The sequence below is a fragment of the Melanerpes formicivorus genome, unplaced genomic scaffold, assembly GCF_026170545.1.
Source record: "Melanerpes formicivorus ecotype bairdi unplaced genomic scaffold, bMelFor1.0.p_v2 SCAF_41, whole genome shotgun sequence".
NCBI lineage: Eukaryota > Metazoa > Chordata > Aves > Piciformes > Picidae > Melanerpes > Melanerpes formicivorus.
In genome coordinates, this window is record NW_027142393.1 from 3,577,183 (window position 1) to 3,600,366 (window position 23,184).

Sequence of the window (23,184 nt, forward strand, 5' to 3'; positions counted from 1 at the left end):
CATGTGTGAGCATCCCTGAGTCTGACTCTGACCAGGGGGTATGTCAGGACCTTCATTTTCTCTTTGGCACAGAGTAAGCAACAGAGACAGTCAGCTGGCTTTAAATTTCTCTGGACTACTTTTTTTTTGTGTTTCAGCATGTACAAATGTCAGCTGCTTGATTTACAAAGAATATTAACATTATTTTAATATCTAGAAAGTGTTGTTTGGTGCTTTTTTTTATTTCCTGGGTTAAGTGGTTTGTTTTATTTATTGAGCCTATTGAAAAAGATTTTATGGAAAATTCTGAAGATGAAATGCCCTCTTTCCTTTGACATCTTTGCTAATAGATATATTATACAATGCTAGAAAAAAGGCAAAAGGCCAAACTCATCTCTGGTGTAATTCCAGTAAAAGCAATAAAATTACACAAGGCATGAATTTGGCCCAGGCATTGTAAATGTTACTCTGGTGCACACTGAGTGTCTGCTTGTTGTTACTGGCAGGGCTTAAAATACAAATCCCCCATTTTTCACCTTGTATCTTTTTTCCATAGAAATGGATACATTTCTCTGGAGCACATTAATCAATGAAGCAGGTATCAGGTAACTAGGACAAGGACAGCAACTGGTTCAACTGCTGCAATTTTCTTGGCTGCTGCTTCTCACTAACTTACAGCCCCTGCTTTCAATTTTATTTTTAGTTTCTATATAGATTTATTCTCTTTTGTGTATTGTCATTGCAAGGCTTTTATTTTTTTCACTCTTTTTTCCCTTTGTTTTGGTGTGTGCCATTCTTTTTTTTTTTTTCTCTTATATTCTGTTTTTATTTTTTATTCTTTCCCTGCTCTTGTCTCCTTTTCCCTAATTTGTCTTCTGTGCCCTTCCGTGATGTTTCCTGTTGACACTTCTTGATATTTTTTTTCTAACTCAGAATGTGGCTTTCTAGCAGACACAGAGGCCCCAGAGTGAATACCCTTCAGAGCCAATTCTGACTTGGACCTTGCACAAGGCTATTAACTGGCTCTTCCTCTAAGAAAGGTGGCTAGAGTGGGATTGCCTGAGCCTGAAGACAGAAATGGTTGAGGAAAGCATGCCAATATGTTTGCACTCGATTCAGACAGTCTTCATTTCTACTCAAAAGAAGATTGTTTTAAAAAACAAAGGGACAAAAAAAAAAAGAGCCCAAACCATTTTAAATCACAAACTTTTAAGGGCTTTTCTCAGAACTTTGTTGTTTGATGTTGCATTCATCTCCATGTTTAAGTTTATGCTTCTGGGCCACTTTAAAGTAAACATAGTTCAATGCCCTCGCAAACAGTTTTCTTCAGCCCTCTAGAACTGCTTGGTAAAAGGGCTTTATCTGCTGAACTGCTGGATGTTTGTGTGTGTGTGTGTGTAGTTTTTTCCCCTATTATTTTGTTTATCTGGTTTTTTTTGTTTCTTAAATAATAGTAATAATTCAGCACATATAAAAGTGGGGAGCAGAAGCCTCCTTGGAACAAGATAGAATCATAAAAGCCTTCAGGAATCTCATCACAAGCTAAACAGTACAAATTGCACATTCTTCATGGAAGTATTAGCTTTTAGTGCGTGCCTGGATCCAAGCATAATAGATTAGCCCAAAGTGGGAAAGAATGAACAGTACAAAATTAGCAGAACTGGGAGCTCAGATCATTTGGTAGAGCAATATGATCTCTGTACTTTCAGGGTACTGAAATCTAAAGCTGCTGGAAACAGCATGTGAAATTATATCAGAGTGAGCAAGGAAGCATGTGTAGGCCTGGGAGAAGGGAAAGAAGAAGAAAAAAAGTTGGGAAAATACCTTTCCAGAGGAATATAAGTACTGAAAATGACTGAATGAGCTTGTAGGAAACAAACTGCTGTTCATGAACAATTCCTTGGCTCTGAGGGTAGAGAACTATGCGAAAAGATGCAACAGAGAGAAAACACAAATAAAACACATTTCAGTGGTTGTGCAGGGGCCAAGTGCTGTTGGAGAATGATCCTGCACACAGACAGGAATATAAACCAGCAGAGGATAGGTCAGTCTCCTGAGGTTTGCCTTCTTCTCAAGGAAAACTTGCCAGAACAAATCCTTTATGCCACCCGTTGATGGGTTTGGTCTAATCGTGCTGGGAAGTAGCCCAGGAATGCTGCAGTGGAAGCTCAAAGATGGTGGTGAGCATACTCTGGCAAAACTACCCTGTACTTTCTGCCTTCTCCAGGTCCTCAGGAATGGGAATGAATTGGTTTTGAGAAGCAAATGCATAGAATAATAAGAAAATAAAATAAAATGAACCAAACACCAAAAAGCTTAAGCTAAATACACCCTCGAGGAGCAAGTTGTTGAAGGCAAATCTAATAATATGGAGCATTACAATACATATAGGGATATAAGCTGCTAGAGGTTATATATAGTGGCTATTAATACATGCCTTGGCTGCACAGGCCTTGCCTTCTGCATCCCCTCTGTGCTCCAATAATCTACTAACTACAGCAAGACAGTGACCCCAGTATGGGAGTCAGCAGCTTTAAGAGGTGTTTGGGATTTTTCTTTCCATTCTTTTGCAGTGTTTTCCTCCCTTAGAAAACGAGATACCATTAAATTCTTTTAAAAACTCAGTTGTTTGGGTTTGTTGTTTTGGGTTTTTGTTTTCTTTCTCCTCCTTAGCTACAGAAATATATTCACAAGGCTTTATATTTTTTAAAACTCATTTCCTCTTTGCTGAACTCCTTGAGATAAGTGAAGTCTCCTCCATGTAAACTTTCTACCAGAATACTGACTACCTTTTAAGCGTGATATGATTTGGAAGGTAATATCACTTTCTTCTTCCTTCTTTCTTTCTTTTTTTTTTTATTTTTATAAATAGGTTTTAAAATGCTTTTAGCTGCACTTTAGCTTTTAGATTAAGAGATAAAACTGATGAAAAGGACATAACCTTCTGTCACAGGGCAGCATGGCATTCGGGAGGTGAGGTAGTTTAAACTACCATTTTTATCTTCATTTCTCTCCATCGAGATGACTGCATTTCTTTACTACATCCCATAAGGTAGTTTATCTTTGCCCATAAAGACATTTTCTCCCTTAAACACTGCATATTCTGTGGCATGAGACTGTGTGCCTGTGCATGTCTGCAACAATGTGCACAACCAAAACACAGCTAATGGACATTAAAGCCAAACCAAGTCTTGATTTTAGGTGCTTTGGGGTGTCAAACTTAGGACACCTTTGGGAAATCTTGATGTTTAAGACTTCTTCCAGAACTGTGTCTTCTTAACTGCACACCCATCTCTAATGCCTGGTGGTCACTTCTGAATTCTCACTGCGGATCAGCCACCCCCCCTCAGTCCAAAAGCCTTCTGCTTTTGGGATTTCTTTGTCACTGTACTTATTTAACATGATTTGCTCTCTGGGGCTCAGAGCAATGAAACCCAGTAAATAATACATTGGACAAACAGAGAAGATAACAAAAGGAAATGGTTAAGGTACTATAATAATTTTAGCCATCCTTTTTTTTTTTTTTTCCAGGTCACTATAATCTGCCCAAAGATAACTAATTGTTCAAAGTAAACATTCCACTCCGACCACAAAAGGAATCCATTACACAAACATATAATTCACAGTCATTTTTAGTGGGTTGTAAACAGTTTGGAATGAGCATAAAATGGGACAAAAATCAAAGTGAGCATTTAGAAATGAAAAAGTGTTTGCTACAAAAGGTCAGTCCCTTTCCTTGGCAAACTATGTAGAAAAGCCTGGGAAAATGTTGAACACACAAGCAGTAAGGGAATTTTAAAGCCAACAACCTCCCTGTTTCTTTAAACAGACATCGGAACCTATAACTGGATCCTGTCAAACAAACGACAGCAAAAAAACATAACAGCTGCTAAGAAGTAAAGTTGAAAGATAAAGTTTTCTAAGCTAAGAACCTTCTCAGAAGTGGACTAAAGGTCTTTCTTAAATCTTTAAGGAAGGTTATGGATCCCAGGGTGGCTTTTAGGCATTGAATCAAATATGTAATTTTGTGTATCGTTCCTGTCAGAGCATCCTGTGCTCCAAGAAAAGCAACGGAAAACAATGTCTGCAATGTCCAGTTCAGAATGGAAATGGTACCTGTAATCACCAGCTTGGCTGCCTGCAGTGGCATTTTTCAAGTCATTTAGCTTGATTCTGAGAACAGTAACTTGGTTTTGGGAACGGAGGGAGAGGATGAAGGACGTTTCCAAAGAGAGATGGAAGTTAAATTCTCTTTCCCCAGAGCATTAGTGTTGTATTTCTTTACCAAATCTAAACCACCCTGAATACCCTCAGTAGGTTTAGGATCCTGACTGCTTGGGGGTGTTCATTTACTTTATCATTAAACACACAGAAAAATGATCATCCCTGGAAAAGAGTTTAGCGTCAGACTGTTTTCACAGGATAAACCAGCACTTTGGGAAGTACTGGATGGCATTTTGGTTAGGTACAAGGCAGGCTGATATTGGTTGTAGTTTTTTATGTGTTCTGCTCATGCCTTTCACACGTTTGAAGAAAAAAGTAAATGCAAAAAAGCCCACCTCAGTCAGGACTTTTAAAGGGTCTTGGATAGCAAAATAAATAGACAGCTCAAGAAATGACTGGAAATAATATCTGGCCTAGAAACACCAGAAGTCTTGCAATGGGCCCCACCCTTGGCAGGAGTGCACTGCATGTGAGTTAGAGTACAGCGGGAGGATCGTCCCAAGCTTTCCATGCTGCACCACTCAGCTCCGTGCTGGGGCTACCTATCAGACACTTTCTGGAGAGAACAAAGCACATGGAATACAGATTGAAAAAGGCAGGTCAACCCTGAAAAGCCCCAGAAAAGCCTGAGGTACATCCAAAGCGGGCACCGATGACAGTGTGAAAGACTATATGGAAAAAGCAGTGATTCATGTAAAACTTTCCCTGCAAGCCCCTGAGAAAACGAAGAAAGTTTTGAGTAGCCACTGTGTTTCTGATCATTGCATGGTTCAGAACAATCCTCATCAGGCCACATCATATCCATGGGAGTTTTGGGTTTTTTTTCCTGTTCAGGATATTGGATTAGACACCAAGGGTGCAACACTTATTTTGCCTATAACCTGCTGATTTTGGTGGCACAAGCCTGCAGAGCTAAAGGCCAAGACAAGAAGCCCATCAAAAATTATGAATGAATAATTACTACAGGAAGAATGAAGAAAAAAAAATTAAGCTTGCTTAAAAATGAAAATTAAATGTGACAATTGCCTTGCAAGTTTACAAGAACAGGCACATTTTCATTGCCTTTCTCTATTAAACTCCACTCCCAGCTCTTCAAGATGGTTGTAGAAAGACCTTCTGATTCCCAGCCCTATTTCAATAGCTACAAATAACAAAAGAAGCTGAAGGGAAAAAAAAAAAAAAAGAAAGGGAATTCACTCTTGAACAAGTGAATCCTTGTCAGATAGATAAATATCCATTATGGTGTGAGGACTTTTAGGCCAAACCTTATAAAGCACCTCTGTCCTGAAATGGTGAATAAGCAAACAATAGCCTTGGGGAGAAATGACCAAAAATCTGCTCAAAGTTGAAGCAAAATAATTGCAGAATAATTCCTTTGATTTCAATGTAGATATTCATTTTAAAACAGTGTAGCTCAACAGGAAACGGTGCCAACAGCTAATGACACCCTCTACATTTTTAATCTGTGGGAGAATATTACTACAGTTGGCTATTGTACGTAGCCTCATCTACACAGGAAAATGTACTAATTAATATGCTTTATTCAGATGGCTGCTAGACTTTCTGTGCACAGTGATAATGTTTAAAAAAATATATAAAAAAAATCAGGAAAGCAAATGTAAACATCCATAGGTAGGTCATAATTAAGCAGAGGAGTTGGTAGCTCAGAAGACGACCATTCAGCAAAGTAGGAATGTTTTGTAAGTGACATTTAAGGTTGGTCTCCTAAGGGTTGGATTATTCCCCCCCCCCCCCCCCCTTTTCTCTTAATCGAAGCACACAAGTAACATTTCTGGTACAGTTACAGTATGTAGATGATCTATTTTCTAAATAGGAAAAGGGGAAAAAAATAAAAAAGGCTTTTCTACCCCAGCCAATATGCCAGCTGTACGGAGTATCTAGGCCATCTTACTAAGACTAGGAAAGTAAACATACAGTTTTCATTAAATGTGCCTTTCCCATAATTGGTACATAAGTATTTCCCATGACTCTGCAGTTGAGTATCTTGGCTGGAGGCATATCTGGCCATTAAGAGGAGGGCTTCAGATCTGTTGAGTCTCAGTCATGCCGGGAGACTTGGCACCTCCACATACTGCTTCCTAATACCAACCCCGGTATAAAATGTCATCAGAAGCTTGCATAAACATTGGACTTAGCTTCACATAAATTACTGCTGTCCTGAGATAGTTTATGCCAGAACTTAGTAAAAACAACACTCTGAGTAAATAGAATGTGAGTAAATGCAAGCATCTTAATCCAAGAAAATGATAATAGGAAAAAAACCTATAAATGCATATCAAATCTAAACTCATAAGTACAGCCATAAAATGGAATTTTTATCTCACGCCACATGATTAGCCTTTGTTTACACATTAGAGTAACGAAGAGGGAGAGATTCTTCAAGTCACAGCAAGTCTGAAGGAAACTGAAGAATATTAATGTAACCCTCCCAAGGATGAACTCCTTGGAGGAAACAATGATATTTTCATTTTCTTCCGCGAGCATTTCTCTGATAATCACACGGACAATAAACACCTAATTAGGTTTCTTGGATTTTCCCATTACAGCTCAGCAGTGCAGAGACCTCTGGCCTTGCTTCTGCTGGAGGACTGGTCAGATACCACAAAGCATGGATGAAATATCTAGTGCATCTTTTGGAGAACCCGTGCTATGATCGTAACCTAACAGTCAATTAGACATGTTCTGCATGGCGTGGCATTTCTATAATCTAATCTCTGCCCTTCCTTTTCACGTTCTGAATTTCTCCTCACAATTCCTCCTCTATTAATAGTCACTTCACACTTTTCTCTCCTTTCTTTGTCTCTTTCTTTATCCAGCCTCCAGCCTTCCTCCAAAATCCAATGCTACTATCTCCCCCTACTGAACGATCTACAGTTTGTTGGTCTCTCCCTGACTTCCTGCCAATCATTCTGGGAGTAATAATATCCCAGTGCTCTCTTTGCTGTATAATTAAAGCATGAATTTCCCAGAGTTTGAAACTCCAGGGTGGTTTTATTGCACCTTTCACTATAAACCCAGGTAACAATGATGAAATTAAAACAGCCTTTTCCTTTGTGGCCGACGGTCCGAGCGCCTTTTTATTTTTCATTGGTTCTCCTGCTCTGAGCCTCCAGTACATGGCAGCGACAATGGGTTCACCCAGCCTTCCTCTGAAAATAAATTTTCTATCTTTTGCAAGATATATGTTTCCCCAGATCCCTGGAACAAGTTGTAAACTTGTAACAGATGGTGATGAAGCCTCACATTTTTATACAATACATTTTAAGATTCTGCATCTACCGCATGTACCTTCCAAAGAAAATGACCTTCAATGAGAGAAGATACACTCTGCAGAAAGGCAGGCAGGCAGGCAGCCGTGTTAAACGCATCTTTTTTACACTGTGAAACTCCTTCTTAATCAAAACTTTTAATGAGGATGAATACTCATTCCAATATCCTTTGCAGAATTCTGGCTTTTTAAAAATAGCTGCAAAAAATTAGACACCTGCAAGCATTAAAAAGCAAATAAAAACATGGCCACGCTTAGAACGCTTATTTTAGTTTAATACAATTCAGGACTTTGGAAAATAAGTGTTGGCTCTGCACTCGCCAGAGACTGCAGGATGGAAGTTACTGACATTTTATGGATGCATAGCATTTGCTTGCCCAGAGAAAGACTAAAACAACAACTTGTCAAACAAAGCATAAGGAATAATCATCCTGAAGAGGTTCTATTAGTGTCTTATCTTATAAAGGAAATGAAGATACAGACCGAGACACAGTTCAGTTCATGACTGCATTACAAACCGAGCTCCCTCTCTACCCTGGCAATTCAAGCAGGGTTAGAAGGCTAAAGTTTTGATTACTAATAGAGAAAAAACAAATAATTAAATATTAAGGTACTCACCTCTTCTTTCAACAGCTTTTATACACAGTTGCACAAACTGGGGGACTGTAGACTTTTCATGCTCACAAACCAAGTGCAAATGGGAGCCAAAAATTTGATCTACATTTGGGGAAAAAAAATAAAAAGGAGGAAAATACATTAAGTTATATTATTAGTACTGGAATTTTTCTCTCTTCTGAGCTCATATATTAATTAAAGCCTCAGCTATCAAAGATGGACAAAGTTGGGAACAAATCTTTTTTGAGTCCTAGCGGTCATTAACTTCTGCCACCACAAAACCAAATCTCTCAGTATCTGCTGCTCATAGCACTTGGGTAACCCTTCCTGGGTTCAAACCTCGATGGCAATTTACACCTTGACCATGACCTTTCTATGGCTTGAAGGTATCTGGAGTTTGCTTGAATCTGTCATAACAAAGTGGAGGCCATTCTGGAGATACATCTCCACATTGTGTTGAATACAAAATCCTACATGATATAAACTGTCAGTCCAGCCATGAAAGTCATGCTGTTGGGTAGCCTGTCTCTTCCCTGCATATACTTTTACTCTTGCCATAGAGTGCTGTAGGGGTGCAAGGTTTTCATTAGTTTGTATCATTAGGACTTAGCACAGTTTCATCTCACCTTGACAAGAGGCGTGGGATTTTTATCATCAAGTTACCTGTATAAAAAAATAGAAGGCACTAGATGCCTTTAAGGAGGATTTAATCTTACACCAAGTTTATTTGTGTTGCTTCCTTGATGAATAATCATTTCACCAGCTAATGCTGCCTTTTGTTTGCTATGATTTTAAAGTTTTGATTAACTTTGGATATTGATCTTAAAACATATTTCTATAACTCTTCAGACTACTAATTAGCCTCCTCCACCTCATTTCCACTCTATACATCTGAGAAATTATGAAAAGAGCAATCAGTAATGGGGATGTTGTCAGCTAGAATCAAAATGAATCAAATAGAGGAGAGAAACTACTCAATAGGAGCCAGTTAAATGCTCAAACAATAGAAGTGTGCTATCATAATTTATCTGAAGAGACAGTCTCCATATAGAATTTCAACAGGGCACTGCATTTTAGAAATGGGCTTAGAGGCTCCAGAAATTTTTGTACAGACAGCTCTGCACAGCAAACCCAACAAGCCCTGCTCACTTAGAAGGAGCTTCTGCTTTCCTTTACAGCTCACAAGACACTGGATATTTCACAGAATGGTAAGGGTTGGAAGACACTCCTAGAGACCATCTAGTCCAACCCTCCTGCCAAAACAGAATAGAATAGAATAGAATTAACCAGGTTGGAAGAGACCTTTGAGATCATCGAGTCCAACCTATCATCCAACATTAATCAACTAAACTGTGGCACCAAGCACCCCATCCAATCTCTTCCTCCAGTAATGGTGACTCCAACACCTCCCTGGGCAGCCCATTCCAATTGGCAATCACTCTTTCTATGAAGCACTTCTTCCTAACATCTAGCCTAAACCTCCCCTGGCACAGTTTGAGACTCTGTCCTCTTAAGGTTCACTTAAGACAGGTAATACAGGAGTGCATCGAGGTTGGTTTTGAGTCTCATATCTGGGCAGCTCATTCTGGTGCTCCATCACCCTCAAAGTAAAAAAGTTTTTCCCCATGTTGAGGCAGAACTTCTTGTATTTCAGTTTGTACCTGTTGTGCCTTGTCCTACCACTGACTACCATTGAAAAGAGACTGGCTCCATCTTCTCAATACCTACCCTTAATGTGTTTGTAAACATTGACCAGATCACCTCTAAGCCTTCTCTTCTCCAGCCTAAACAGCCCCAGGTTTCTCAGCCTTTCCTCATAAGAGAGATGCTCTATTCCCTTAATCATCCTCATAGCCTCTGTTGGACTCTCTCCAGTAGGTCCCCATCTCTCTTGAACTGAGAAGTCCAGAACTAGACACAGGACTCCAGACAAGGCCTGATAAGGGCAGAGTGGAGTCACAGTCAGTTCTACCCCATTCCACCATTATCTTTGAGGCAAAATCTCCACTTGTCCATTTTCTGCTTTGCACAAGAACTTCACTTTCATAGAATCATAGAATCAACAAGGTTGGAGAGGACCTCAAAGATCATCAAGTCCAACCTGTCAACCAAGACCTCATGCCTACTAGACCATGGCACCAAGTGCCACGTCCAATCCCCTCAAATACCTCCAAGGATGGCGACTCCACCACCTCCCTGGGCAGCACATTCCAATGGCTAACAACTCTCTGTGAGTTGTTCACTGTCATTATTCACTACTATTTCTTACTAACCTCAGATTTCAAGGACAACTCTATTGTCTTTTCTTTCCCAAACACCCCAGAGCAGGGAACAATCAGGGGAACAAGGTGGGGGGTGCACAGGATGGTTTGGACTTCTTGATATGCACCAGGGAAGTCTACTCCAGCACTTCCCAAGGCATGTGATCTGCATTCTGGTGGAGTACTTCAAAGCCTGAATCTAAGTTAGTTGGAGTTTGGGCTGCAGAAGGGCTGGAGAACTGGGTTCACAGAGTTGCACAGAGGAAGGTTGCGTGCATGTGTGGCGTTAAGCATTAGCAAACAGTCTGTTACATGTTTGGGGGTTATGTTTCTGACAAAGCACAGTCTGGTTACATTTTCTTCATAAAACATTTATAGCTGCCTTCAGTGGTAATTATATATACAGAGATTTATGATTAAAATGTACTAGCACTTCCTCTTTTGACATCTTAATTGTTCGTTAAAATTTCAGCAAAGACCTGTCAAATTCTTTGCATAATATGGAATGGTCCCCACTGTAAATTATGGTAAAGAGAAGTAAAAAAATATGTATCTTTTTTAGTGGACAAAGACACGTGTAAACAATTTCAGAAGTAGAACAGGCACAGAACTGCACTGTGTTTAGATGGCAGCGCAGGAAGAGCTGAAACAGAATTAATTTGTGGGTGTTCGGCAGTTTCTCTTCCCCTATTATAATCATTTTATGACCAACTTCTAGGATTATTTTGCAGTTACTTTTCCAGTCTCCAGTAGAAATGTTAAATATTTGGTTTTCCTGGGAAGAAACTTTGAAAAGGCTGGAAGCTGGAATGCCTTTCTCAACTAGTCCCCCACTTCTTTTCTAGGTGCATCTTCTGTATCATCAGCAAAACATTTAAACTCATTTTATACACCTTTCAGTGTCACATTCTGTATCCTGAAGTTAAGCTCTAAATCACCTCCTTAGAAAACAGACACTCAGGACTTTTGTCTCGCATGGAAGGGGTAGCAAACCAGCAGTAAGTGTTGCTGGGCATCAAGAGAGACTCTGGTAAAACAGCGACGCACAGCTGCTTTGGATGGGTTTTCTCTCCCCTCTTCTAGAAATTCATGTGTATTTGTAAGGTCATGATCCCATGAGTCATCAAAATACTCTGAATTCTGGATGCTCCTGAACTCAAACAAACTCAAACTCTCACTAGTCAATTGATTTTTATTTTTTTTTCTTGTGGCTGGATCTGTTTCTGTGCATAAACATGGGAATGGCAGCAGTGACACTGCCATATTTACCCTCTGAGAGGTCACAAGGATATTGGAGGAAATTTCAAGTTGAGGCTTGTTTGTGCAGTGTTTGGAAGACAAGGAAATACAAAAATGGCAAATTACTAACTTTTGTAAACTAGATTTATGTGTGACTGAGATTAAAATATTATTTTCTTACTCTTTTATAGGTGTGCATAGATATTTATAAACTAGCTGAAGGGGAAACTATTCAGGACATTTGCTTTCAAAAAAATGGAAACTGCTCCCAAAGGGATAAAAGAAGCAAAAAGAAACCTTTGTTTGATTTATTTGTGATAAGGCCCTTCAAAACTTCATTTTTTATGACTTGGAAAAAAAAAAAAAGAGAGAGAAAAAAAACAAAGAAAGAAAAAAGAAGTACACAACACCCCTAACCTCCTGTTATGACAGTTTATGTTTCCTATCCAGCTTATTTAACTCAAATGCCTGGGAAATAGACACAATTACCACCTTATGGAATGCTACTTAACTTTAAATGCTCCCCTCTGAATAGAAATCCACTTTATCTTCTCAGAGTTATTCCAGTTTCTCAGGAATTATTTCCTCCACAGGCTCCTGAAGTGCTCTTGTTTCATCATTTAAAAATTTAAGCTAACAATTGTTCAGAAATATCTTTTATTAGAACAAAGGCAATTCCCATCCAGTGGATTCTGTTCACAAGAGCTTGTACAAAAGGAGCTGCATACTATGCCCATATACAGCTTTAATCATTCACTCTTTCAGCTGTTATCAATTTAAAACCAATGAAACTCCCACACTGAGTCCATTTGAGCAGTCAATTTTAATATCTTGGGGCATCTGTAGTTATTCTGAATTGGCTGCAAAAGCAGAACTAACAAGTTAAGCTCTAACCATAAGTCTACATCAGGCTGGTAAACCATACATCAAACACAGACAGTTAGTCAATAGTGTAGTATGAAAAACCAACAAGCATTTTTAAGAAGAGCAATATATTCATAATATGTTTGGTGGTATGGTTTACATTACACCTCCCTGATATCTGCACATTAAGCTCTCTATTTGAGCTGGTGGGGTGTGTGACAGCTTTGCACATGGAGATAAAATGAGACACCAGAAGAGGAGGGAATGGACATTTGCAAGTTGTATAATATAAAATGATGATTACAGCTGCAGTGAATTGCTTGTTCTGGTGAGCTTCAAGATTTCTCTCAGCCTGACAGTGCTACTTTTTTTTTTTTGAGTGGCTCTAGCAGGCTGCAGGAAAGCCACTAATTTTGAGCTGCAGAAATCTAGTCTAAGGGAGACAATACTTCTGGAAAAGAAGCAATTAAAACAAAATCACTGAAGCCACATCCTCACTAAGAATCCCATTGTTTAAGTGGGTTTGGTGCACAGAGATGAGATGTGGCCACACTTGGATGGGACCCATGCTTTAGTGTTTCTTATTGAAAAAAAAAAGAAACAGGGAAGGGCATGGCTAATATTCTCACTTCCCAGGGTGAAGTTCAAATTCTGACATGAGAGAAGGTATAGTGGTGTAATGTCCAAGTTTTCAGAAACCTGAATCATGTCTATGCAATTCTCTGCCTTCCAGGAGCAGAATTAACTCTGCCACATCTGGGTTTGGGCAGCTGGATTAGCAGAAATTTGTGTCAACATCTAAGTTGCCTGTTTGGGTTGTGTCCGTTTGAAGGTTGGGAGGGAAAAGGGGGAAGCAGAACAAAAAGGCAAAATAAAAGAGGGATGTACATAGAGAGAGAGAGAACAGTAGGAGAAAGAGAGAGAACAGTAGGAGAGAGAACAGTAGGAGAAAGAGAGAGAACAGTAGGAGAAAGAGAGAGAACAGTAGGAGAGAGGGGAGAACAGTAGGCACCACAGCAGTGAATTCTTTGGAGAGGAACAGAATGTGCTTGAAAAGGGGCATGTTCTAAAAGGTGAATTCTTCTAGCTGCTCACTCTGTGGAGACAGACAATATTAAGTCAGACATTAAAGTTATGCTGATCCCAGACAGGGCTCCAAGTAATGCCACAACACTCTCATAGTAAGTGGGCCAGGTCCTCAGCTGACTGAAGTCAGCAAGGTTGTCAGTGGAGCTCCCCTGATTTATGCTATCTGGGAATCTTGCCAGTCCTTTTAACTTGGAGATTTACTATACATCACTGATCTGTGCTGGTCATCAATTAAAGAAAAAATACAAAAAAATTACAGTTGTGAACAGTTACTATTAAGTGACACATGAGCTACCAGATTTGTTTCAGATCCTCAGAAAAGGGGAAAATCATAGAATCAGAGAATTGTCAGGGTTGGAAGGGACCTCAAGGATCATCCAGTTCCAACCCCCCTGTCATGGCCAGGGACACCTCACACTACAGCAGGTTGCTCACAGCCACATCCAGCCTGGCTGCAAAAACCCTCCAGGGATGAGGCCTCCACCACCTCCCTGGGCAACCTGTGCCAGTGTCTCACCACCCCCATGGAGAAGAACCTCTTCCTAACATCCAAGCTGAATCTACCTGTTTCTAGCTTCTTTTCCATTCCCCCCAGTCCTGTCACTCCCTGACACCCTCAAAAGTCCCTCCCCAGCTTTCTTGTAACCCTCTTCAGATCCTGGAAGGCCATAATTAGGTCTCCCAGGAGCCTTCTCTTCTCCAGACTGAGCAGTCCCAACTCTCTCAGTCTGTCCTCATAGCAGAGCAGCTCCAGCCCTCTAATCATCCTCGTGGCCCTTCTCTGGACACTTTCCAGCACCTCCAGATCCTTCCTGTAATAGGGGCTCCAGAACTGGACACAGTACTGTAGGTGGGGTCTCACCAGAGCAGAATAGAGGGGGAAAATCAGGAGTCTTGCAGACATTGGTCTATTTTAAGATGTCTGCTCTACTCCTCAAAACTCCAAATGTTGTCTGAGTTACTTTCTGACCATTGTGTCAAAGGATAAAAACCCCCTTGACCAGTGTTTGGCCACCCACAAGGTTTGAGAAATGTCCTTCCAAATGTCTATGGTAGCGGTTGAAGAAAGAAAGAAATACCCTTGTGGCTCACTGTCTCTGCAAGTCCAAGCAAACATCTCCTAACTTTCCCTAAGTTATTCTGGACACCAGACCCCTTGCTAAATTCCTGCATAACCCCAAAGAATTATTACATAAACCATCAAAGGTAGGCCTTAATCTGCTCTTTTGGACATCTCATGAACATTACAGTCATTGAAATGAACGACTCCAAAGTCCACTGAGATATATGAGACAATAAAGACATTTTCCCATGTCTGGAAATAAAATGGTCTGTGCTGCTATCTGCACAACCACCAACATATGTTGAGTCCTGTTCTATAGGCTATCAAGCCAAATCACAGCTAGTTCCTTTCACCAGCAATTGAGTGGCTTTTATTTTCTTCTTGAAACTGTTGTAACCATTCCAATTTTTATGCTGGTTTTGGGTTTTGCCTTAACTTATGGAATAAATTCAGTGAAGTTTTTGCCTTACCTTACAGAATAAATTCAGTGAAGTTCCTTTGGTGTCTAGCTTTTTTTTTTTTGGGGGGGGACACACACAAACAGCCAAACCCAGAAAATCAAAATCCACCTCCAAAAAACTTTAGGTTAATTTCTTGCCAGCTGCATTTTCCTCATTTCCCACAGTGTCATTTATGCTAAGTTGTTACACATGCTTTTTTTTTGCCATTTACTGAAAGTTTATTTAGTCTATTACCAACACAACCATCATGGCTTGAAAATCACAGCTTCACAGAAGCTTTTTTTTCCCCTTTTTTTTTTTTTTTTTGGACTAAAAAGGCTCAGAAATCAGGAAGTCAGCAGGCCAATATCAAGTTGAAGGTTGGCAATTCATTTTGGGGGCTATTAAATCATGACAAAGCTCAAACATAAAGATCAAGGTTCAATTATAGACTATAAAGTAGTTTTAAAAAGAGAAGATTTATACATTATTTTTCTAGCATATTAGTGCAGATTCTGTAAATTCTGAGAATGTTTCAAACACGAGGAACTGAGGACCCCTGCCCTGGGATATAAATTTGGGCAGAGTTATTCTCACAATAACACTGTTAACAAGGCAGAGATGGAACATGCCTCTTATTTACTGCTCCTAGCTTCGAGTGTGTGAACATCCACAGCCAGCACACAAAAGCACTCTACTGCACATCATCTCAAGAATGGCTCAAAATGCTTCTAGACCAAAGATATTTTATGCAAGCAGGAGTGAGATGGAACTGATGATCTTCATTAGAGCTCTCTCTGGAGCATGAAATAGTGTGGCCAGCAGAAGCAGGGAAGTCATTCTGTCCCTCTGCTCAGCACTGGTTAGGCCATACCTTGAGTCCTATGTCCAGTTCAGGGCTCTTCAATTTAAGAAGGACATTGAGACACTTGAACATGTCCAGAGAAGGGCAACAAGAATGGGGAGAGGTTTGGAGCTCAGACCTATGAGGAGAGGCTGAGGGAGCTGGGGTTGTTTAGCCTGGAGAAGAGGACCAGGGGAGACCTTATTGCTCTCTACAACTACCTGAAAGGAGACTGTAACCAGGAGGGGGTTGGTCTCTTCCCCTAGGCAAGCAGCACCAGAACAAGAGGACACAGTCTCAAGCTGCACCAGGGGAAATTTAGGCTGGAGGTGAGGAGAAAGTTCTTCCCAGAAACAGTAATTGGCCATTGGAATATGCTGCCCAGGGAGGTGGTAGAGTCACCATCCCTGAAGGCATTCAGAAGAGGATTGGATGTGGCACTTGGAGCCATGGTTTAGTTGTCAGGAGTTGTTAGGTATTAGGTCATAGGTTGGACTCAATGATCTCAAAGGTCTTTTCCAACTTGGTTGATTCTATGATTCCATGAAATTGTCCCATCACCAGCCCCTGTCAATGAATGAAGCCAACGTGCTGTTCCCTTTCTGGCTTCTTTTAAGCAAAGGACTAGAAAGCAAATGGGACAGTGCTGACAAAAATAACTTCTTGTCATGTAAAGCATTGACACATCTTCATTTTCAGATCAACATAAAGCTAACATTTACACACTGGTCTGCTGCATGTGCCTGCTGGATTATTATCCTCCTCATTCTTCTCATTTGTTAACTACTTACTTTATTTACCACATGGCTAAGTGCTGCACCCGACACAGCCGAAAGTTTTGTGAAGAGTTAAATGACAATCACATAGTTTCTAGATTTTTTTGATAGCAGTGTTGGCAGAACAAAGTACCCCAGGAGATCAAACTGCTATTTAATTTTCAAGGCTGTATTCCCAAATTTGGTTAATGTGGAGAAATGTGTCGAGTCTTCGGGCCAAGTGTGCACACATCAGCCACGAACAGAGCACAGAACTGTGTTTAAGTGAACTTCCCACCTTAAAATGTATTTACTCATGACTATAATTTACGTGTTAAATTTATTGGAGTTTTGGTTCCAGCCTGACATACAATGTAAAAAATCAATATAGATTTGAGAGCTTTATAGTGCCCCTGGCAAATATGAATAGCACTTGATGAAAAGTGAAGGCTTGCACAGCACCTACAGTGCCACTGCATTGGAGTAATTAACACCACACGCCTCACAGATATTTATATCAATTCTTCACCGGCACACAGAACAGCTCTTTGTCAGAGAGTTGGTACCAAGGTGTCCTGCAAGGCTTTAGACACACTTTTATTACGAGCCCCTATTTTAAGGGATTTACAATTCTGACAGAAGGTTGTTCCCTATGGGATAAAAGTTAGCATGAATGTTCTCAGTGCTGGAGGAATTTTTGTCTTGTAAAAAAAATCCGCTAGCTCTTTTTTATTTTTTTTTCCCCCCTTCAGAAACAAGCAAATAAATAGTTTTGAGAGGTTTCTGCAGCCATTTAAGTCACCTTTAGAAGAATAAATAGATGCATTTTATAACACAATGTTTGGCAAGCTCTTCGGTTTTAATCTGGGCGGTCGAGTCTTGTGATTTAAAAATATTCTAATGCCAGCCTAGAAATTAACATTTAAAAGTGGCCTCTCTATAAGCACTGCAACTGCATTTTCATAACATTTTAGGAGATTAAGGGATAAACTCTGGTGAAGACAATGAAGGAACCTTATCAAATGAGCATTTCACATAGACTTACCGTAGATTGGAATTAAGCCGTGCTAACGAATCCTGCCTCATTTACATGGCCAAGACCTAATCCTAATGAAACTTCATGGTAGATAACTAACATGTTTGCTTCATGGCAACATTAGGTTGGTAATAAAGCTGTGCTTGGTAATGAAGCTGTGTTGGGTACCAGTTCTGAGCTAGTATTACAAATCATTCTTCTTCCTTAGCCGTGGAAGAGCATCCCAGGTAGAACCAAGCTAAGTATGTGAATCGAGAGCTTAATGCAACTGTAGCCAAGATCAAATGCATCTGGCTTTCCTAGAGAGATGTATTAGAGGATGGATTTGAGCTATGCTAATGAACCTGGATTTGTTAGCAGGGATCACATCTGATCCCTATGTAACACCCCGGGAGATTCATCAGCCACACTTTATTTAACTGAAAAAAACCCAACCCTTAAATCCAGAAATTAAAAGGCTATAAATTGCTCCTCTATGACTGTAATAACTGAAACAAACTGACATGACACATTCAAATCCCACTCTCAACCCACAGAGTGCTTCAAAGAGATTGAAATCAGGTACTATGAAAGTGGAAGGACTGAAAGTTTGGGGTGTGAGCCTGCACACCTCACACGCACATTTCTGTGGCGGTTAGCAGCAGAAGCCCATCCCTTAGCCACCTAACGATTTGACGTGATGAAGGCTTCCTTAGAGCATGCAACACTGCACTGAACACTTCGGCATGGTTCTAAACCATAAGAACTTAATTCACAAAATCTTCCCCTCCTCTCTCCAGACATGGGCCCAGCTGGTGTTTAACTCTAGTAGCTGCTTTAGTTGTTGCTGGCTGGGGTCAATCTCTTGGCTCAGGACAGACAAGTTTAATACACACTAGCAACACCCCTCACCATTTTTGACACACCACTGGAAAACTCACACTCCAGAGATTGACAGGGGCTGCTGGCAAAATGCCTCTTTCGAGTCATTTTGCATGTGCACTTGTGGGTTTCACACATAATAATTTGGGAGAGCGCAAATTTTTCCAGCATTATTCCAGACAATATTTGAAAACATGGCTTTGCTTGGGGAGTGGTGGTCAGAATGCTACTGCCTTCCACTCAACTACCAGCTTCTTAGCAGAGCACAGAACAAAGATGTCCTATCAGAGAAGGGTGACCAGCTTAACAAGAAATTGAAGTAGGGAAAAAAAGAAATCAATCACTGTTTCAAAGCATTTCTTTTTCACTGGTATGTATTATAAATTGTCAGAAATGCATTTTGTTGGTGAGTTAGGAAAACAATAAGGGAAGACAGCAGAAAATGCTCCAGCCTACTCTAGAACACCAATCAGTCAACAGAGGATCTGAAATTCTGGAATACTGCATCCAGTTCTGGTGTTCCCATCCTAAGAAGGACACAGAGCTCTTGGAGAAAGTACAGAGGAGGGCCACAAAGATGAGCTGAGGGCTGGAGCACCTCTGCTATGAAAATAGCTAAGGGAGATGGGAGTGTTCAGCCTGGAGAAGAGACGACTCCTTCCAAGAGCTGAAGGGATCCTGCAGAAAGGCTGCAGAGAGACTTCACATAAGGGTGTCTAGAGACAGAACAAGGGGGAATGGTTTGAAGTTGAGGCAGAGCAAGGTTACACTGAAGCTGAGGAGGAAGTTCTTCAGTAGGAGGGTGCTGAGACTCTGGCACAGGCTGCCCAGGGAGGCTGTGGATGTCTCCTCCCTTGGGGGTGTTCAAAGCCAGGTTGGATGAGGCCTTGAGTGACTAAGTCTAGTTGGGAGATGTCCCTGCCCATGGTGGGGAGGTTAGAGTAGATGACCTGTAAGGTCCCTTCCAACCTGAGCCATTCTACACTTCATGATTCTATTTCAGATTCTAAAATACAAACACATATATCAACATACTTTCCGTGAAAGAAATAGAGCTGTGCAGCAGGTTGGTTTGCAATGTGCATGGTGAGTACACCTTCGGTAAGTGGGGAGGCTTCTACTGCATGCACATCAAAGCAGCGAAAGCAGCAGTCAGACAGCACAGGAAAAAGTGTGACCATACACTGATATTTTTTTTCTGTACAGTTCAGCAGTGAAAGTTTTATGTGAGCTAGCAACAAAACCATATCTAAGTGCTTGTCCGGTGCACTTATTCATGTATACTTATTCAGGTATAAAAAAATCCGTTTGTGAATTCTAACTTTTGACTGGAAGAAAGACATGAAAGCAAACACACCTTTAATAAGTCCCTTCTCCTGCAGTGTTTTCAAGGAGGGTCTTCGGGAGATGAACTTCTTTAATCTGCTTTTCACACGGTTTCTGTCATTTGTGTCAGAAGTGCTGTAGTTGAGTCTGAAAACTAAAGGAAAGCAAACAGAAGGGGAAAAAGAAAAAGCTTTAGTGAAATGATAATTTTAAACTCGTAGCAGTTTGCTTAGACAATAATGGCCACAGGCACCCTGGTAAAACCCTGTGGTAGGTCAGGAACAGGATAAGTTTGCTCTGCTGGTTATTCACCGAGCTGCATTATTTATCACCCATAAGTATTTGGATGGTGACCAGTTTACTCATGAAATCCCACAAGTTTCACATGGATGATTTTCAACTAAAAGTCTGGACTCAGAAGTGTGCTATGCACTATTAGCTGTAGACAACTTGTTAGGAGAACGGATGGATGGTTACACCACTAGTGAAGGGCTGGAATTCTCTTGCCCAGATGGATTAAATGTTATATATGTATTTAACGCAGCTATAGAAAACCTGGCTATATGCCATGAAATGTGTGCGAGATGCATTAATTTATGGAAAGAAAAGTATTCCTGTCCTAATGATAATATTTTATTAAATTTAGGCATTTACCAAACTGAGGAACATTTTGAGCTCAATTTATTCTTGCTCTGTGTCAAAAAAGACATAGAACCCAGCTGCAAAAAATCCCCTGGAGGAAGTTTCAAAGGCATAAATTCAAGTTTTTCTCTACTGAGATGCTTAGAGGGCACCATCAAAGCTAACAAAATAGGCAGCATTAGTAAGAAGGAGAAACTCAGCATGGGATCTTACAGATCATCTACTCTAACCTCCCCACCATGGGCAGGGACATCTCCCAACTAGACTTAGTTGCTGCAGCAGTGATGCTGTGAGAACTTCTCCAAAGGTTTCCCTGAAGAACCAGATTTTTAAAGTTTTCTCACAAATCACCTGAACCACATCACCCTCAAATTATCTTTGCCCTGTATCCTGGGTTCTTCCACCCTGCCTGTTCACCCGGCGTGCTAGTGGGGCAGTCAGAGCTGTACAGCCATCTCTGACCATGACCTCCAGCTGAGGGTGGGGTGGCCCTGCCTTCTGAGGAAAGGATAGCTTTCCATCTTCTCCTGAAAAGCAGTCCATCAGTTCACCAAAACACAACTTGAACTTGGAGGAGTTGCTTCACTGTCCCTTTGAGACACTAGCCAAATAAAACCCCTGGATAATTCAGATCTGATTACAGAGATGGTCCCTAAGCACCCCATCCAGATTGCCTCTCCCCTACAACGCAACGATCTTCACAGAGAGGATTCAAGGGAAGAGAGGGAGAGAGAGGGCAAAAGTAAAATTATGATCAATATAATTGGGCTATTTTTCACCAAGGAGTTCTGCAGAAGTTATAAACAGAACCAGAACGTTTAAAGGTGCTCTCATCTCAAACAATGGCAAGCTCAAATAAGTGGTTTAGCAACAGTAACAACCCTGGAATATTGTGGTTTACATTACAAATCTGATTTTAACAGCCAAACTTATAAAATGGTTTACGCTTTGCTGTTGTCAAGGGAGAAAAACTTGCCAAATTGTTCATTTTAAGTAAATAGAACATAGCCAATTAAGGCAAGCAATATTTAAACACATGCCCGTGATGATCAGAGCATAGTTTGCTCCTGATTTCACTACTGATTTTTACAGAAGAGTGCTCCATTTTCCCACAGCACTAAAATGACCCCACACATACTTCCACAAACTAGTAATCACCCAGGACAAATAAAAGGACACTTTACTGGAAAATACACAGCTTGGTACGATAATCCATCACTCATGAAAAATAGAATGCACATTTTTTAATGGTAGCATTCTTGGAGTGGTGTATCACAGAATATAAAGATTAGCATTCAACTGATGCTTGGTGCTTTTTTAACATTATAGTGGAGGACTTTTTGTTCAAAATTGAGCAATCCTTGGCAGGGACAACCTAAAATTCCAAGTCACTTGGCTGTGCTATAAAAAGAACAACAAATGGATGTTTCTAATTCTGCATCTTAATGGTACTTTGAAAGAGTGTGTTGGGTTTGGGGGCTCTCTTGTTGCTGAGGGTCATTCTGTCCATGGGGACTCCTATTTAAGTTTGGCTTGTTCCTGATTTACAGTGAAGCTTCCCCAATGCAAATGATGAAGGAGTGGAGATCTCTCTCAAGTCACGCAAGATGCCTGCCACATTTCCCATTCTGCAGGGCTCTAAGAGGTTTTATGCTCACTTCAACAGCATGTTCAGCTCTGAGTATAGGCCAGATTTGGTAAGATGCTCTTACTGATGTGAATGTGGTCATACTGTGAATGGCAGGATAGGGGATCCACGACTTGGCAGCAGGGTAAAAAATCCCTTATTTAGAAAGATGCATTAACCCAGCTGGAAGATTTATACCTGAAACAGCAATTATGGTGTTAAAACTACATCTAGAGGTAGGAATAATTATTGTCATGGATACTTTTGTATGTCCTATGTTGAGCTGTGTAGCGCACAGTTAAAAACAGCAGCAAAGCTAATTTTGATGAATTTCTTATTTTATCCTATTAAACATGTGTGAGTCACCAAAGGGAAACTCCAAACCTCCCAGAAATTCAAGGGTTTAGATAGCATGTTCCAAAACCAAGCTTAGTCAGAAATATTTTTGTTGGGATCTCATTTAGAAGTGTTCCTTTTCTTGCCAAGCCTTTCTTCTCGCGATATCCTCACAGTAAAATGACTTTACTATTACATTTGGAAATACAAAGAGGACCAAAAGTTACTTCCAAGAGAAGGGGGAGAAAAAAATGGTTATAAAACTTGAAACCCACAATAAATATTTTTGGTTGGTGTTTAAAGAATCCCTCCCTTTTTTTTTTTTTTTAAATTTCAAGTTCTGGATTTGGCCAGAAAAAAAATCCTCTATAAAAGAGAGCTGGCAAACATCAAACAACGTTTAAGAAGTGGAAAGCAATTCCTTCTAGAAGTACACAGAACAATTAAGGTCCTAAGTGTAAAATAATAGGCAAGGAAATGTACTGTTTGTTCAACTGAAGGTGCCCTGGCATAAACTGCATAGGGGTGCCATTTGAGTCATTGCACTGAAGAGAGTCACATCCTGGACTTCTGAAGCTCCTCACCCTGACATATCCACATCAGCGCTTCAAAAGCAACACAGAACAGAAGGACAATTCCTCTCTCTATACAAGGCCTCTGCAATTAAGCATTTCTTATATTGCTGAGAGCTTCT

The 23,184-nt window shown here is 40.4% G+C and overlaps 1 protein-coding gene and 1 long non-coding RNA gene across 9 annotated transcripts in view; one reads left to right on the forward strand and one right to left on the reverse strand.

The window, feature by feature from the left end:
- Positions 1-23,184, reverse strand: part of ARHGAP15 (Rho GTPase activating protein 15) — a 391,371-nt gene that overhangs the window by 144,883 nt on the left and 223,304 nt on the right. For all 4 annotated transcript variants that reach the window (XM_068158707.1, XM_068158705.1, XM_068158706.1 and 1 more), the window contains 2 exons: positions 19,917-20,039; positions 8,111-8,209 (listed from right to left, as the gene is read on the reverse strand). In XM_068158707.1, coding sequence (XP_068014808.1) covers positions 8,111-8,209; positions 19,917-20,039 — 222 coding nt within the window. The remainder of the gene's footprint in view (positions 1-8,110; positions 8,210-19,916; positions 20,040-23,184) is intronic.
- The window catches only part of LOC137451305 (uncharacterized), a 68,357-nt gene that overhangs the window by 5,228 nt on the left and 39,945 nt on the right, over positions 1-23,184 (forward strand). The gene's annotated exons all lie outside the window — the stretch shown is intronic.